General features: G+C 41.0%; 1 protein-coding gene and 1 long non-coding RNA gene across 4 annotated transcripts in view; one reads left to right on the top strand and one right to left on the bottom strand.

The window, feature by feature from the left end:
* SATB1 (SATB homeobox 1) overlaps positions 1 to 5,915 on the bottom strand; it is a 111,380-nt gene extending 105,465 nt beyond the window's left edge. Inside the window, exon 1 of one of the 2 annotated variants that reach the window (XM_075922093.2) lies at positions 5,781 to 5,915. Coding sequence is in view for 1 of the 2 variants with exons in the window: in XM_075922097.2 (XP_075778212.2) it covers positions 5,781 to 5,784 (4 nt within the window). In the remaining variant the exon portion in view is untranslated. The remainder of the gene's footprint in view (positions 1 to 5,780) is intronic. The other variant, XM_075922097.2, reaches the window with a different exon arrangement.
* LOC106731783 (uncharacterized) lies at positions 5,849 to 16,223 on the top strand. Of its 2 annotated transcripts, none has more exons than XR_012901963.2 (5): positions 5,849 to 5,984; positions 6,699 to 6,766; positions 9,290 to 9,519; positions 10,806 to 10,984; positions 13,356 to 16,222. It is a non-coding gene; the product is annotated as an uncharacterized LOC106731783 (long non-coding RNA). The 2 variants fall into 2 exon arrangements; XR_016348944.1 differs by lacking the exon at positions 5,849 to 5,984 and adding an exon at positions 6,287 to 6,421 and having other exon boundaries at positions 13,356 to 16,223.
* Positions 16,224 to 17,140: the final 917 nt, after the last annotated feature.

The following is a 17,140-nucleotide window of genomic DNA, read 5'->3' as shown; positions in this document are numbered from 1 at the left end:
TCACTTAAGTACTTAACTCCCATTATTTAGGTACTGTGATTTGTCTAAGGACACAGTTTGAGTCAGTAGCAGAGATGCAAATGGAACCAAGGAATATTGACATGTTACTCTGTCTACCAGGAAAGGATTAAGGGATGATCCTTAAAGTGCAGTCCCAATAGTCTGTTGTGTCCCCCAACACAATACACAAATTACTACTGCTGGCCAAGAACTTACTACCAAAACAGGAGCCTGACTAAAGTGGATGCACTCTGGGTTTAAAGGTCCTGCCTGAACACCTCAGTTCATGTCATAATATGAGCAAAGGTAAAAGTCCAACTCAGCTGATATATGTGGTACACACTAACATCTCTCTGAAAAGAACAATTTTCAGTTCCACATAATCTTAATCCATGTATGTAGTTCATGAAAGAATCATGACACTGATGAAAAGGGTTTATTTCATGAACCATTGTTATCAAAGCACAGTTGCGGCAAAATAACTGAAATGGTATACATAGGCCAATATCAAAAAAAGAAACGTTATACTATCACATGGTATCCTCAATTCTTACATGTATAGACACAATCCGTATATATTTACTCTGGAACAGAATAACTGATTTCAGAAAAAGTATTTTTAAAAATAAACAGTAAAAGGTATAGTTAGCATACATTCTGTGGAACTAAGCATTGTTTATGTTTTGTTCGTACTATATAGGTAAGATCTAATAGTAATCTCCCACCAGTTATATGCAAATCTAACACCATTGCCTTAAACTGCATTACTCCTGATTTTCATCAACATGAGAGAAGAGAAGAGAATTAGGCCCAACAAGTTTTAAAAGACGTTTACTATTCAGAACAGCACTTAAGAATGAAAAGTATGTTATCAAACTAGAATAATTTTAAGGAGAATCACTTTGTATAACTGATCTGAATCAATATTCTACACATGGGCCACAATCTAGCTTTAATCTTTGTTCAGAATTTCATCCAGTGTTTCAGTGATCTGTACAAGGCCCCGATGGAGGGCTTGTAGAAACGATAAAAAAGTAAACATTTTCTAACCAGTAAACAGATACTACTTATATGTGATACCAAAAAATGCTAACTGTTGATCAACAGATACTTTTTAAAAATGGCCATTGTATATCCTTTTGTTGCAACAATCACAAATGGTGGTACATTATTGATGAAAATTAGAGTTGTTAGTACCACACATATGGAAGTGGACGTATACTTTTAATTTAATATTAAATGTAGTAAGTTTATAACTTGTTTTGAACCTCAGTGGCAAAGATTTTATGCGGAATGTCCTGACTGCCATTATATTCTCTCTCTCTCTTCAAAGTGGAAGCTATTTTTACTAATGTTATCAGCCAGAAACAAAGATTAAAATAACATAAAGGGCTTTTCTGAGGTAGGAAATAGACTTTAAGAATTTGTGCAATTTACATAAAAATGCTACAAGTTCTTATTTAACAATCAAACTGGAAAATCGGTTTGTTTGGTTTTTTTGTTAAATAATGTACAGCAACATTGGAAAAAATAAAGTTTAAAAATGCATTACATTGCATCGCGAAAAAGTTGCACAACATCTGTCTTTCAGTTATTGACAAAATGTCCCTGTCCTTACTGCAGTTGCCCGAAAATATAATCTCAGTGTTTTGGTAGGCATATATTCTTAAGGAATGTTTTCACCGTTTGAAAAAACTTAGGAACACTAGATAAAACTGAATACTGTTTCTTTAAAACTGGCTTCTGCATGCCACAGAAAAGAAGATGGAATCATATTTTTTTTAAAAGTTCCTCATGGTGTGGAATGACAACAAACTTCTTTTTCAAACAAGGAAGAGTCAGCTGCCATGGATAACACCACAGGTAGATATTAAAATGGAGACAAAACCATTATTTAGTGGCGAGAGCAATATAAATACATACACTAACCTATAAACTGGTATTTACTTCAGGAAAGTAAGTAATATTTTTCCTCCGATTTGCTGTGTTGTCAGTTTAATGCAGTGTAAATAAACAGTAGGTGCATGATAGCTTTAAGTAGAAAGTGTTCACTCCACAAGAGAAGCCGATTACTAAAGCCTCATGCCCATTATGGCAAAAATAGAACTTCCATTTTAACAGAAAAATATGTCCTCTCATGCTAAGTGATTTGTAGCTTTTCTATTAAATCAGTGTCAAAATTCTATGAAATATGCTATGCTAACAACTTTACCAAAAAGATTCATTTTGGTATCTGTATGTTTGAATAATGAAAAAAGTAAAATTCTTCTGTAATTTTATTATCCCGCTCCAAATGAAAACTTCAAATCATCATCCTAGTATAATAAAAAAAATTAAAATGATATATAGAACTACCTACACTTTCAGTTTTTTTCTCCTGGTGTTCCCTCATTGAAAAAAAAAAAAAAAAAAAACGCCAACAACAAAATTTCCGCTTTAGAAAAAGCAATGATTTCTAAGGAAATTGCATATACACTCTACATCTATTAACATAAATTAAAAAGAAACTAAAATGTTCCTTTTATGTTTAAAACTGTTCTAACAGGAAAGTTGTGGTTTCACTAGATATTTAATAAATATATCTAGAGACAGCAATGGCAGGTATGCATTAACAGGGGGGTAGAATTCCGCAGTAGTATCTATGCTAAAACAGAACAGCCCTTGGAAACATTTGTTAAACCACATTTTCCCAATTTTAAGAGAGATTTAAGTAGCCTAGAATGTTGTGTTATCATCTATAACAATTTATCTGTAGTCTAGGTACAAAATATTAATAAATTGATCAATATATGAAATTATTAAAACTTGGTAATCTGTCTCCGTCCTGGAATACAACTAGAAAGCATAACAAGGATTTCACATTAGTCTTATGATATTCAGTTACAAAACTGGCAAACAGCTATAGTTCAACAAATATATTACCTGACTGAAATCAAATTTTCCTTTAATTCAACAGATCAAGTTAGATTTTTCAAAAAATAATAAGGCTAAACTCTAATTGATGATTGCAAAAATGGAAGTAATATGCATGTAATGCCTTCTCCAACCAAAATATTAATGCAATACAAGTTGTGGTTATCTATGACTTGATTACATGTCAGAGAAAAACTTCTGTGGTTTGAAAGGGCACACCTGCCTACATCCCTTTGGAATTTTGTATTAGAGAATTATGGTGCTTTGAAGACAGCACCTTGTATTTAGTTTAGTACTATTTGTAACCACAAGATCTCTATAATAATACAGGGACAGGTGCTTATCAGGTGACCTTATGGGCCTACATTGCAAACGGTAACCTGTTCAGATAAAAATGATTATTACAATCTTTGGCTAATTAGGGAGATTCTCTCTTTCTTCTTACTCTGCAAATCAACATGTACCATTAACAAATCACAGATTGACTTTGCCTGTTTTATATTTCTCTCTCAGAAATAAGTATCAAGGGGACTTATCCTTAGATAGGTCTTGTTAAAAGAACAGAAGACAAGGAGGAATGCTTGTGGAGTAACTTAGCTATTTAACAGTTCAAGAACAAAGAATATAAAAAAAGAAACTAACTTTTTAAAAATGCATGAACAAAAAACATTCCACTTAAATATTTTTGTCCCAGTAAACTCATTTTGCATACAAAGAACTATTATTTATTACACATTTGCACTTGTGGGGAAAAGGAGGAATGCACTGATTCTAGAAAGAAAATACTATACAAGCTTTTTGGAGACTTCCCTCTATGTTCTTGTTTTACTTAGATTACTGTTTTTCCAGGGAAAAGAGGAATTCCTTGAAGTCAGTTGTTTCTTTTACATTAGCTGTTGGTATTCAGGACGGGGTACAACTGCAGACAATGATTTTATTTTTGTTATAGAGCCTTGTAATGTATGTGGGCTATCAATTGATATGTATATACACAAAACATATGTATGCATACATACGCTATCTTTTTACATTCACTTTTTACTGTACATGTTTACACATTTGTGTATAAAATATTTCCACTTGATAAGGGAGATATTAAAATCTGAAATAGGAAATGTGTATATAAAGTGTATACATAATATTAACACTGTAAGTGTATACGATGCACATTACAGCCACTGTACTATATTCAAGTCTTTACACAGTATGCATACAGTTCAACTTTCTTTATAAAATAATGCACCAGAATTAATATCGTTATATCTGGTGATTGCTTGAAAGACTTGAAGAGATAGGGAAATATCCAATCCAATCCCTGTATTAACTAACATTACAATTTTACACTTATTGTAACCTTTTCTAACAATGTGAGAAAAACAGAGTAAATATATTAAATTTGTTTCACAACAGATGCTTAGGTTGTTAATATTTAAGATGCTTATTCATGCTATTCCTGTCTGCACATTTGTCAAAAATGTAAGCTTGAATGCTAATGTTTGCCAGCAGACTGAAGCAGACAAATATATACTAATGTACTATACCAAATGATATGAAGTAGAAATAAAGGGCTGCTGCTAAATCCTGCTGCTAACCCTAGTACTGTCTACTACTAGAACCTTAGAGCTGTTGAATCTGAAATTGTGAATTATTTCCATAGGACAATTACATTAGGTTTGACTGAATAAAACTGATTATTGGCTTTTTCCATTTTTTTCTTCATTTTGGGTGAAAAGCTGTTGTAAAATATTTTAACCCAAGTTTTCAATGGGATAATAAGGGTTTCTCTGTCAGTAACCTAAGCACTTTAGATTTCTGGGACTAGCAGTATAAAACTTGGAAACTTGCAGGTGTCTGTCATTGGTTCTTCACCCTAGAACTAATCAAAGATTTCACCAAAAATGTGATTATTAGAGGAAGTTTTCTGTTGGACTTTTAAAAATATCTAAGGTATAAAATACTTGATTTGAATTATTTTCCTTTGAACTAAATGAACCTTATATAGATTGCAAAACGTCGTTTCAAATGAGGCTCTGGGGTCTTTTAAACTTTGGCAGTATCTCGGTGGGACGCTTTGGCTAACGTACTTAAAACTACCAACTTAGGGGGGATTGTCTAAGTGCCTGTTCCCCTGTGGGCCCTTCGCTGCCTCTTCATGGACCAAACCAGATCTGAAATGGAGAACGCCAGGGGAAGGAGGTGCAGAGGAGAAGAGATAGCGTACCTGGGCTTACTGTGCTTCCTCACCACTAAGGTCACTGACACGCCAGCTGCCACGACGCGTGCTGCGAGGAGAAACCTTCCCCTCTCAGAGATCACTGCCAAAGTTGATCTTTTCCGCCTCTCTCCTCCCCCTTCCCCCATGAAGCCTCGCAACACACGGTCTTCAACAACTTTGCGTTTCAGGTTAAACACGTCGGCCAAGTGCCCCTCAACACAACCCAGCCCACGCACGTTTAACAAATGCATCTTCGCAGCGCGCCAAACCCAGGCAACCTGTCGCCAAGGCGGCTGGCACCTCCCGAGCCCAGCGCGTTCTCAGGGGAACGTGGGGGGAAGTTTGCCAAACTTTCAGGGAACTTGCCTTTAGGGGAAGGGGGCTACCGGGCCAGTGACTTCGGCTCTGCCCCTCCGCAGGGGTTCAGCAGCCGGAGCCGAGGCAAGACTCCCCCCGCCCCCACGCACACCCCGCGTTTATGGCACGCAGCCCTGCCAAGGCAGCAGGTGTGTGGAGCCCGGCTCGGGAAGGGCTTCCCCTCCACGCTCCCGAGCAGTGCTCCGACCCACAACGTGACTTAATAAAAGACCCGAGGCGCGCTGGGGGGGGGGGGGGCGGGAAACCAGAGAAGGAGGAAAAGAGACCTACTCACTCATGAGAGCGCCGCGGGCGAGGCTGGGCGACACCTTCAGCTTCCCAGGCGGCGGCGAAGTTAATCGCGCTGAAGTTCAAGTTGTCTGTTCCCCCATCGGGAGTGGGCGTCTAGAGGACGGAGAGGCGGAGGGGGGGAGCCACGCACGCCCGCCCGCCCCCGTTGCCGAGCAGCTCCTCAGGAGCAGCCGGGGTCGGCAACAAGGTACCAGCGCGGGGCCGGCGTGTGCCCGGCTTCCTCTCTCTGGAGCCCTTGGGCGGGGAAGGACGCCGGGCGCAGGCTCCAGCGAGCGAGCGGAGCTCGGCCGGAGGCTCCGCACCCGTGCGCCGTGTCTCGCTGCCTCTCTCCCCCTGGCGGACGCTGCTCGCGCCTGTGCCGGAGCCGAGCTGAGCCGCGGCGGCTGCTGCTGCTGCTGCCCTCCCCGGGTGCGCGGTGGCGGCAGAGCCGGGCTAGGGCGGGGAGAGGCTGAGCGCCGGCGTAGAGCGGAGCCGGGAGCCGCAGCCGCGGGAGCCGGGTGTGCGTCTGGCGCTTGCTCGGTCCCCTTCTTCTGGCCGGTGTGTTTTGGGGCTGAGTTGGGGAGAGTGGTTTGTGTGCGCGCGTGTCTCTGCCTCCCCCCGGCTCGCGGTGGAGGAGGAAGTCAGGTGAGAGACAGATAATCCCCTCCCAGCCCCTGTGCGATGGGTAGGAGCTAATCACTGTTGTTGTTGGGCTGCTGCTGGTTGTTGTTTTTAATGCTATTATCTTGCCTCCCCCCCCCTTCCCTCCCATCCGCTCCTGGAGAGCAGCGCCCCTCACAGGAGCACCGATCACCCCCCCCCCCCCACGCGCGTACACACACACACTCTCTTTTTCCTTCCCTCCCCCCTCCCTCCGACTCATTTATTTCAATATTTATACCCCCACATGCTTGGCTGTCAGCTGCTGCTGGCTTCGTGCGAGTGAAAGGATGAGCGAGCAGGGGAGTTTCCGAAAAGGATCTGACAAAGGTGATCAATATTTTAAGGGTCAGATCGCAATTGGGACCGGAGAAGATGGGAAAGCTCAGGGCTCCCTCCCTCTTTCCAGATGGGCCGCGTGCGCGATCCTCTGCCCCGGCCGCCGAGACCCGGGGTGGGGAAAGAACAAGCTGGCGCAGATAAAGTTAATGGAAAGTGTGTGCACGGTGAAGTGACTCTGCAATCTGTATTGAATATGACAGCAGGCAACTTGTATTGACTTTAGATAAAGGAGGAGGGGGGGGTGTTGGATTTTTTAGTTTGTGTGGATGTGTGTTTGTTTTTGCAACCATTCCACTTGTCAGACTCATGCACGGTGTCAGTTTGTAACTAGCTGGAGCTACTTATTCTGTGTCTCTGTGCTTTTTAGAAGCTGCCCTTAATTCTGTAGTTCTTTCATAGCATGCTTTATCTTGCCAAAAGTGCCCTTAAATAATTGTATTTCTGACTTTTCTTCATTAGTGTTATTACCACTTGGAGAGCCTTTAGACTTGCAGTCCTTCCTTAGTTGCTGCACAGTTTGTAAGTAAAGTTCCTGGAAAGTGAACCTGGCAGCGAATTCAGTTTTTCCTGAAAGCCAAGACTGTTCGTTTCTTTTCCTCTAGAAGCTTATGAACATTAGGGATACTGAATATCAATTCAGTCACATTCTTCAGTCTTCAGCAGATTTGATATCTCAGTTCCTAGAGCAAATGAAAATCCTCTAGACAGTTTTATATGCATTTTGAAATAAGAAACCTTGACATTGTTAAGCTGATACACCGTTCATTAATAAGTCATTGCTATTCTACTGTGTTTATTGGCATGAAAAGCTGCTCCTTTGTGGCACAATTTTTGAATAATTATTAATCCACAGAGAATTTCTGAAGCCCAAATGTCACATGATAGTAATAAAATAATAATGAATAATATTGACCTTGCCAGCAGGGAGAACTCTTTTAGGACATTCCCATGCCTATAAGACGTGTTGGGGCAAAATCAGCCCTGGTGTGACTTCAGTGGAGTTACAAGGATGAATTTGGCCTACTAGCTGAGCCTTCAAGTAATGTCATTCCCTTTCCAAGAGTATCAAACTCTGGCTTTTGTTAAATAGAAATGCTGAAGGCTCTGCCCAGTTCTGGCCTTCCTATCTAAGAATATCTAGCTTTTTAAAGCATATTCAGACTTCTCTGCCTGTGACTATGCTATCCCAACACAATTTTAGACTTGTTAACAATTTTAGGCATTACAGAAAAATAGCGTGTTGAAGCAAAGAACCCTTCACACATGTCCATTTAAACACTTCTTGGAGCTGCCTACCAGATGAGCTCCTAGCATTCAGAGTGTGGCATATTTTCTCTTGTCAAATATTTTGCTTTGCTTATATCAGTCACTTTTAACTTGCTGGTCAATGGTTCTTAATAAAATATAGTGTTTCGCTTTTTCAAAGTCATGATAAATAATTAATTCTCAACTCCCCAGTGAGCTATTTCAGTAAGTGATATTATCCCCAATTTACAGGTGGGAGAAGGAAGAAAGAAGATTGATTAAGCAATTTGCCTGAGGCCACACATTGAGTTAGATATTGAGATGGGTCTAGAACTCAGGAGTTAGTGGTTCCTCCTAATCCTGTATAAAGACAACACTGCCTCCTAAATACCAAAAGATGATTCATGGAAAATATTACTTTACAAGACATTTCTAGAGTTATATGCATATAATCTTTTTGTTGTTTTAGAAACAGATATTTGCATAAAAACAAAAGGCAATGTAAAAGTGTGACAGGGTGTTCGCCCTGCACTGGCCCTTTAAGGGCAAACCCCAGCCTGAAGCAGGGCTGGGGAGTTTAGCCCCAGCTGGGGCTGCATTAGGGGATGAGGGCCCAGCTGGGGGCTATATAAGAACCTGGGCCGCAGCTCCCAGGAGGAAGGTCAGTGAGGGCCTGGCTGCTGGGGAAGCAGGAGGCTCGCTGGAGCTGGAGCTGGAGCTGGAGCTGGAGCTGGAGCTGGAGCTGGAGCTGGAGCTGGAGCTGGAGCTGGAGCTGGAGCTCGAGCTGGAGCTCGAGCTGGAGCTGGAGCTCGAGCTGGAGCTGGAGCTGGAGCTGGAGCTGGAGCTGGAGCTGGAGCTGGAGCTGGAGCTGGAGCTCGAGCTGGAGCTCGAGCTCGAGCTCGAGCTGGAGCTCGAGCTCGAGCTGGAGCTCGAGCTCGAGCTGGAGCTCGAGCTCGAGCTCGAGCTCGAGCTCGAGCTCGAGCTCGAGCTGGAGCTCGAGCCAAACAAACCCCCAGACTGCAGGGCCTGCATAATGGCCCGGTAGATAAACAACAACCCCTGGAAGGGGGGCTCAGAGACGGACTTGGGCACTGCCGAAGGGCAGTGTGGTGAAGAGGACGACACGGCCTGGAGGAAAGAGGGGAACCCCCACCAGAGGGAAGGTACTCTGCCAGCAGAAGGAGCTGATTCCGGAGGCAGACGGCAGACCCCCGCTACGGTGGTGAGTGGATCCCCTCACAAAATGCTTATCTTTTTATTTCACAGGTGACAACTACTCACCTTTTCCAGAAACATGGTGATATCTGATTTTTGCAGCAGGACCCAAATTCCATAACCAGAGAGTTCTCTCTGAACACAAGAAAACAATTGACATCAAAATTACAGAAATAAATGAAATAGAATTTCTCCCAGAGCCTACGCTTCCGAGAACATGGATCTCAACCTTAAATGTGGCCATGCAGGGCCATGAAAATGGTTAATAAACAAGCTGCCCTGTATGTTGGACTGTGTTTTGTTTTTCTTTGGACTGTATTTTGTTTGTTTCTTCAATATGGGTTCAAAATACAGAAAGGGTTCCTTAGTGATTCTGTTACAGGGCATTCCTGCTATAAGTCTCCCCGGTATATGTTGGTTCTGCACTAGCATTGTTGACTCTTGTAGGAACTCTTCTGTTTCAAGTCCTCTAGATCCCTGCTCTTCTATCTCTCAAACAAAAAAACCAATTTGTGCAAACAGAAGTCAGTCGTGGGAAAAAAATTCCCTGCTTTAAGTCCTTTGTCTACTCATCCACTTTTCTCAACATACCTTGGACATATAGCGGAGATTCCCTGTACCTGAAAAGAGAAGACCCAGGTGTGGGGAAAACATGATCCAAAGCACACTTGATCTTGTAATGAAAGATTGCTCTATGTTGGATTATTTTAAACAATATAATGGCCTTTGACTGCAGTACAATATTATGGCTAGCATAATGTTGCTAATCTGTAGGCAACAAGAGGTATCTATTGACTTTAAATATATAATATGTTAGGGCTCCTTCAATGTTTTCAGCATAAATGTTTACAATGTTTCACAACACTGAAAAACATACAGGTCCGCAGCGAGTTTCACAGAGCTTTCTTTCATATCAGTGAAACGAGAACATATCACATGCTTTTTGACTGCTATCATGATGAGACTGTGCCATCATACTACTATTTTACAGTATGACAGAGCACAGATGGCATGCCTGAAAAGCAGGTGTACAATATAACTTTCATTTAACTGACAAACAGAAATTTCCTCTCACGGTATGTATAAGCAATGTCCATTCTCTGTTTGCTTTCATATAAGAATGAACAGAAAGTTCTTCTCCTCTTGCTCATCCCTGAAATCTGCAGGTTTCAGAAGAGACTCTGCAAGTCAGTGTTCATATATATTTATCAGTTTACTAATGTTGAGAGCTATATTATCTTTTGAAATGTCAGAGTGATGCTAGGGAAACAGGAGCAGTTCTGTTTAAGTAACATGAATGTTATTAGAATAAGATCTGCCACAGATTAAAATGGCATATGAATCCTATCTTAATCCATTCATTAGTTTATGGATTCAGAGTCTTCCAGGGAGTGTCACAAATCCATATGATAGCCCTTCCTGGGTGTTAGATTTTTTTCATATAGATATTAAAAATATATAAGTATTCAGAGTTTCCTATTGACCAAACTTCTAAAGGGAATTGTGGGTATAAAGTTTTCAAGATAACTGGCATTAACAAAAATATTGCTATTTCTTCCTGTGTCAGACACTGTTTTTGCCATCTCCACCCATTTTTGGTCAGACATGCCCTATTTTGGGGTTCTACTATAATAAATCTGAAGGACATACTGATTTACAGATGTCTGTATGTGCAAGAGAAACCAGCAGATCCTCAGTGAAGACGCCATTGTCAGCTGCTTAACGGGATATATAAATACAATCAAGGTTGGTCTGACGGTAGCATCTGGTTATTAGCATCCACATAGATTTTGGGAGCAGTAAAATATTTTTTCACTGGCAGGATCCTGAAATGAGACCATCAAAAGTCATAAGAAATATCTTAATTTATAAGTATACTCAAGATACAAGTTGAACTCTGGATTATAAAGAAGGCCACGCTATCCAGCATTATAGATGTTCAGTATAATTTTAAGTCCAAACATCGCTCCATAGTACTGCTAAGCAAATTTCTCTCAAAGAACAACTCTCAGGCTGCGTCTCCACTGGCATGATTTTGCACAAATACTTTTAACGAAAAAGTTTTTCCCTTAAAAGTATTTGCGCAAGAGAGCATCTATACTGGCATGTGCCTTTGTGCAAAAGATTTGCTTTTGTGCAAAAGCATCCGTGCCAGTGTAGACGCTCTCTTGCGCAAGAAAGCTCTGATAGCCATTTTAGCCATCGGGCTTTCGTGCTCAAGATATTGATGTTACCTGTCTACACTGGCCTCTTGCGCAAGAACACTTGCGCAAGAGGACTTATCCCTGAGCGGGAGCGTCAGAGTAGTTGTGCAAGAACCACTGATTTCATACAGTAGAACATCAGTGTTCTTGCGCAAATACTCACGGCCAGTGTAGACAGGCAGCAAGATTTTGCGCAAAAGCAGTCGCTTTTGTGCAAAATCTTGCCCATGCAGACACAGCCTCAGTAATGTGCAAGCTGATCCTGAATCAAATGAATTGCTTGAATCATTCCCAAGCAATTTGTGCCTAATAGAAATATGATTCTTTTCCCAGATCCTAAAGTACGAGTGAGGCCAGAGTAGAGAAACACTAGCTCAAGATATCTGTTTTGTGATTCCTTGCTCTCACTGTGATTTGATTTAAACTCAGCATACCAGAAACTGAAAATAACACATTGTGCTTTTCCTTTGGCATCTAAGAATAAATGCGGCGAGGAGTCCTATGGCACGTTATAGACTAACTGAAGTGTTGGAGCATAAGCTTTCGTGGGCAAAGACCCACTTCGTCAGATGCATGTAGTGGGAAGTATAAATATGCTGGCCAGAATCAGGCTGGAGATGACGAGGTGGATCCAATCAAGGAGGATGAGGCCCACTTCTAGTAGCTGATCTGGAGGTGTGAATTCCAAGAGAGGAGAAGCTGCTTTTGTAGTTAGCAAGCCAGTCACAGTCTTTCAAAGAGAAACTGCTGAGCTACAGTTCATCTTCAAGTTTGACACAATCAACTCTGGATTAAACAAAAACTGTGAATGGCTCGCTAACTACAAAAGCAGTTTCTCCTCTCTTGGAATTCACACCTCCAGATCAGCTACTAGAAGTGTGGGCCTCATCCTCCTTGATTGGATCCACCTCGTCATCTCCAGCCTAATTCTGGCCAGCATATTTATACTTTCCACTACATGCATCTGACGAAGTGGGTCTTTGCCCATGAAAGCTTATGCTCCAACACTTCAGTTAGTCTATAACGTGCCATAGGACTCCTCGCCGCTTTTGCAGATTCAGACTAACGGCTACTCCTCTGATACTTAAAAATAAATGGCTGCTCTTGGGCTTTTTTGACCATGTTTAGAACTTCTGAAATAATGTACTATATATCTAAGAGTGTGTGCACCTGTATGTCCATCTAGACATCTGTGAGTCCATTTGTTCAAGAACACCTCCTAAATGGTAAAATCTAGGATCACCAAATTTGGTATATGGCTTCTTTTTGTAACTTAAAGCAAAGTCAGGGTTTGGTTGTGCCAAGACAATGGGATGTGTGTGTAATGTGATCCTTTCTCATCAAATGGAAAGGGAAGGGTGCGATAGCAGGGACAGCTATACTTACTAATGACACGGGGCAGCAAGCTTAGGGCACAGTTATATCCCAGAATGACCGTAGTGTGGGCAGCAAGTACTCCATCCCCTGAAAGCAATCACCAGCCAGCCAGTGCAGCCCTAGGCTGGCCCCAGGGAACAGCCAGGGGGGAGGGCTGTGCAATCCCTGCTGACATGAGTTGGCTTCAGGTTGCAGCTGGCAGATGGTCCTAGCTGGCCTGGGGGGAGGGGAGGGGAGCGCCCTGGACTCCTGGACTTGCCACATCCCCAGCTTCTTGCTCTGAAGTACCCAAGCAACGTCACATAAACCTCTTAGTGCAAACATATTATTCAATATCAACACTTATCCATAGCTGTTTTGATAGCTTAATGAAGTGGTAAGACAATGACCACTCCCAGTAAGAGTATTGAACATATAAACAGGACAGTACAGGTTCAGTTCTAAGGATTGTTATCTACTATAGCTTAGCCTTCTCTGACTGGTCTACATGAACTACTAAATATTAGAACTCATGCATTTTTTTTTCTTCCTACTAGTGCATCAGTGGAAGGGACTTCAGGTGACTCTCACTGGGATTTCAGCTTTTGCTGTTGTCCTTTTACTATACTGGAATCTGCTGGAGTGATCTTATTGGACCAGCTATTCTGAAGTGGGGATGATGAACACTAACCTCAACTGGAATTATATCTCTCTGGAAAGCCCATTCAGTGAGAGATCTAACATTTTCCTTTAAGGAGGTTAGTTATTCCTCTTCCAAATGGTGTTAGTTTCCACTAATCATTCTTTTCCAAGAGAACCATATTTCCTTTCCTTGATTCTATACATCTCCTTGGTCCATCAACAGCCCCAAACAATAACCTCCTTTTGGTCAACATCTCTACTACAGAACATGCTTCTGATTTGCTTAGAAAGACAGTCGCATCTTGCAGACTGCCTCTTCAATCTTCTGCTGAAAGAAGATAGATCCACCTGCTGCAGGTTCATAAACAAAACACATTCAACTCCTATTCGTTTGTTCTGAGTGCCTCCTCGGCCTGCTGTCAATTTGAATCTTTTATCAAAGAAATGGATTAAGTTGTGCTGATATGTCTGTGTCTCTTCACTTGGTGCCTGATCTATCTTAGCTGCTTAAATGACTGGCCTCCCTTTCAACTTAACGTCATGTGGAATAGATACAGATTTACATTTATGCATTTTTTTTTTAAATCACATGATTCTGCTAGCCCTGTTTGTAGAACTACTTATATATTTCTCAACTGATACTTAAACTCATTTAGATAATACTAGTCTGAATATGTAACTAGAAGGCACAAGGTGTGTCACTAGAATTTCATAACTGGGTTTGGAAGAGGAGAAGAAATACTGGAAATTCAGCTTTTTTCTCACTTACATGCCAAGTCCTAAGCACATGAATGGCTCTCTATGCCATAAGTGGTGACATCTTAAACACTAAAACACTGCTGTGCTTGGAGTTGGCTAGAGAACCCCCACTAGGCTTTAGGGACAGTTCTTTGATAAAGATGAACCAATGTATTGCCTATGTTCATCATTCAAAGTTTTAAATCAAACTTGCCTGAGCCTAGCAAATGTACTTCGCAAGACCGGCAGTGGGAAGAAATTAATCAATGTCAAAATAAACATTTTATTCAACAATATGAAGGATATTTTATTGAATAGCATACATTAATTGTCAGGGCATTTTTAGTTTAGGGGTCCTTAATTTTACAACTTGCTTCCCAACTATTTGCTTGAATTCATGGAACCATAAGCTGAGCTGGACATGTAATTATGGTATGTAGTGTTATGGTATGTAGTGTAATAGTAAATGAGTCTCAGTGATGACAATGATCAAGTTAAGTATATACATTTTAAATATTGTTAGGTATGCAGAGGCTACATGATGGGTACTTTCCTACATTAATAAAAATGAGAGATTTTGATGAGTACAAAGATGTTTCAGTCAATATTTGTCACTAAATCTTGAAAGTCAACATCTGTTTGTTCATATAATATGTACACTGAAGTTTGTTTAATATTTGCTAGTAACCATTCTGTTAAGTTTTAGAAACTTTATTGAAAAATAATGTTATTCACATTAAGCTCTCCAAAACCTTTTTTGAGACATCTACCCATCCTTACAACTAGTTTCTTTCTGTGCCAAGAGTTGGGCTTCATGAAGCATATGAACATGAGTGTGTGTGTAAAGCAATCTTCTCTTGGTGAGAAACGTATTTCACCTGGCCAGTGTAACTGTTTGGGTATTTTGTGTATTTGAACTTAAACAACTTGACTGTATCTATAGAGACTTCCTGTGCACTTGTTATTTATTGGCTTGTCAAAGAATCATGTTTTCCTGCTAAACATAAATATTTTTAAACAATTAACTGTTCTTTACAAAATTAAGTGTGATTTATAAAAGGCTGCAGTGTCAAAAGGCAGTAGCAAATGCTGCTCGTGTATGCCACATGATTTTTGTGTTCCTTTCATACATGAAAAAACAATGTACTTGATTTGATGTGTGTTATACTGTCAATTGTATTTAGCGGTGTTCTGAGAACTGCACCAGAGAGTGGGCCAAAATGTAAAACATTTAAAATAAAAATTCTTGATTTGCTGACATTCTGTATTGTGATGAGCTAGCAAAGCAATACCCTCATTTTGGTTTGGGACAGGTGGATGGCATGCCTAAAGATATGGTTCAGTAAAAAACAGATATAGAACCAAAAGCCTATAAACAGCCAAGTTCATAGTTTTCTTGACTTTTAAAATTTGTTTTATAGGTTTCCAAAACTAGGGGGGAAATATTGCAGTGCTTTCAGAATGCAACTACTGCATCCTATGCGTACTGTTTTGGCTTGTCCACAACACATCTGATTAGTTCTGCTGAGCCAGGGAGAGGGACCACGGACTACATAAACTTGTTGAAGGTGTCTGCAGTGCTTTGCAGCATTGTGCACATATCAGGGAGTGAAAAAGGAATCTTGGGGAAGGGTTTATTATGGACTCCTCTTACTCCCACTCTCAACCTGAAGTGCTAGGACAGGGAGAAGACTATTATAGCCATTCCCCTTTTGCCTTGCATCCTGCAGTATGGAATATTCCAAATCCCATGGACTGTCACCAGCAAATTATCTGACTGCTCTGGCCGTGCACTGGAATACAGATTTTGTCCGTAATTAGCATCTATAGTTAATCAAACAACTCATAGACTTTAAGGTCAGAAGGGACCATTATAATCATCTAGTCTGACCCCCTGCACAGTGCAGGCCACAGAATCTCACCCACTCTCTCCTGGAATAATCTTCTCACCTATATCTCAGATATTGAAGCCTTCAACTAGTTTAAAGACCCCAAGATACAGAGAATCCTCCACCTATGATCTGTGCCCCATGCTATAGAGGCAGGCAAAAAACCTCCAGGGCCTCTGCCAATCTATCCTGGAGGAAAATTCCTGCCGGACCCCAAATATGGCTATCAGCTGAAACCTGAGTATGTGGGCAAGACCCACCAGCCAGACACCCAGGAAAAGTTCTCTATAGTAACTCCTATCATTCCTCCATTGGCCTATTTACCACTGATAATGAAAGGTCAATTAGTTACCAAGATCATGTAATCTCATCAAACCATCCCCTTCATAAACCCATAGCTTAATCTTGAAGCCAGATAGGTCTTTTGCCCCCACTACTTCCCTTGGAAGGCTGTTCCAGAACTTCACTCCTCTAATGGTTAGAAACCTTCATCTAATTTCAAATCTAAACTTCTTACTAGCCAGCTTATATCCATTTGTTCTTGTGTCCACATTGGTATTAAGCTTAAATAATTCTTCTCCCTCCCTGGTATTTATCCCTCTAATATATTTAAAGAGAGCAATCATATCTTGCCTCAGTCTTCTTTTGGTTAAGGTAAACAAGCCAAGCTCCCTGAGTCTCCTTTCATAAGACAGGTTTTCCATTCCTCGGGTCAACCTAGTGGCCCTTCTTTGTACCTGTTACAGTTTGAATTCATCCTTCATATGAACTGAGAAATATGAACTGCAGATTTTCTGGTTTCTGTATAGACAATTGCTCTAAACAAAGGGAATGAAGGACTTAGAATATATACTCTATGCCTTGTTCATGGCAGTTGTGACATCTCTCACAAACTGGCAAGTCCTGCAGCTCAGATTTCTCAGGATCTTCAGGTTTTTAAGGTAACACATTTTAAAACAGTGTAGATCTATGTAACCTTTTGGGCTCTTTGTTCTACTTCAAAGACTATACTCTTTTCTTATGAAAAACCTAGTGGCACAAGAGAAAGTTCCAGTGGGTGCATTTCTTGCAAT

The sequence above is a fragment of the Pelodiscus sinensis genome, chromosome 2 (genome assembly GCF_052426305.1).
Source record: "Pelodiscus sinensis isolate ZL-2025 chromosome 2, ASM5242630v1, whole genome shotgun sequence".
In the NCBI taxonomy this organism is placed as follows: domain Eukaryota; kingdom Metazoa; phylum Chordata; order Testudines; family Trionychidae; genus Pelodiscus; species Pelodiscus sinensis.
Note: the sequence above shows the minus strand (reverse complement) of the source record. Positions and strands in the feature narration are given on the sequence as shown.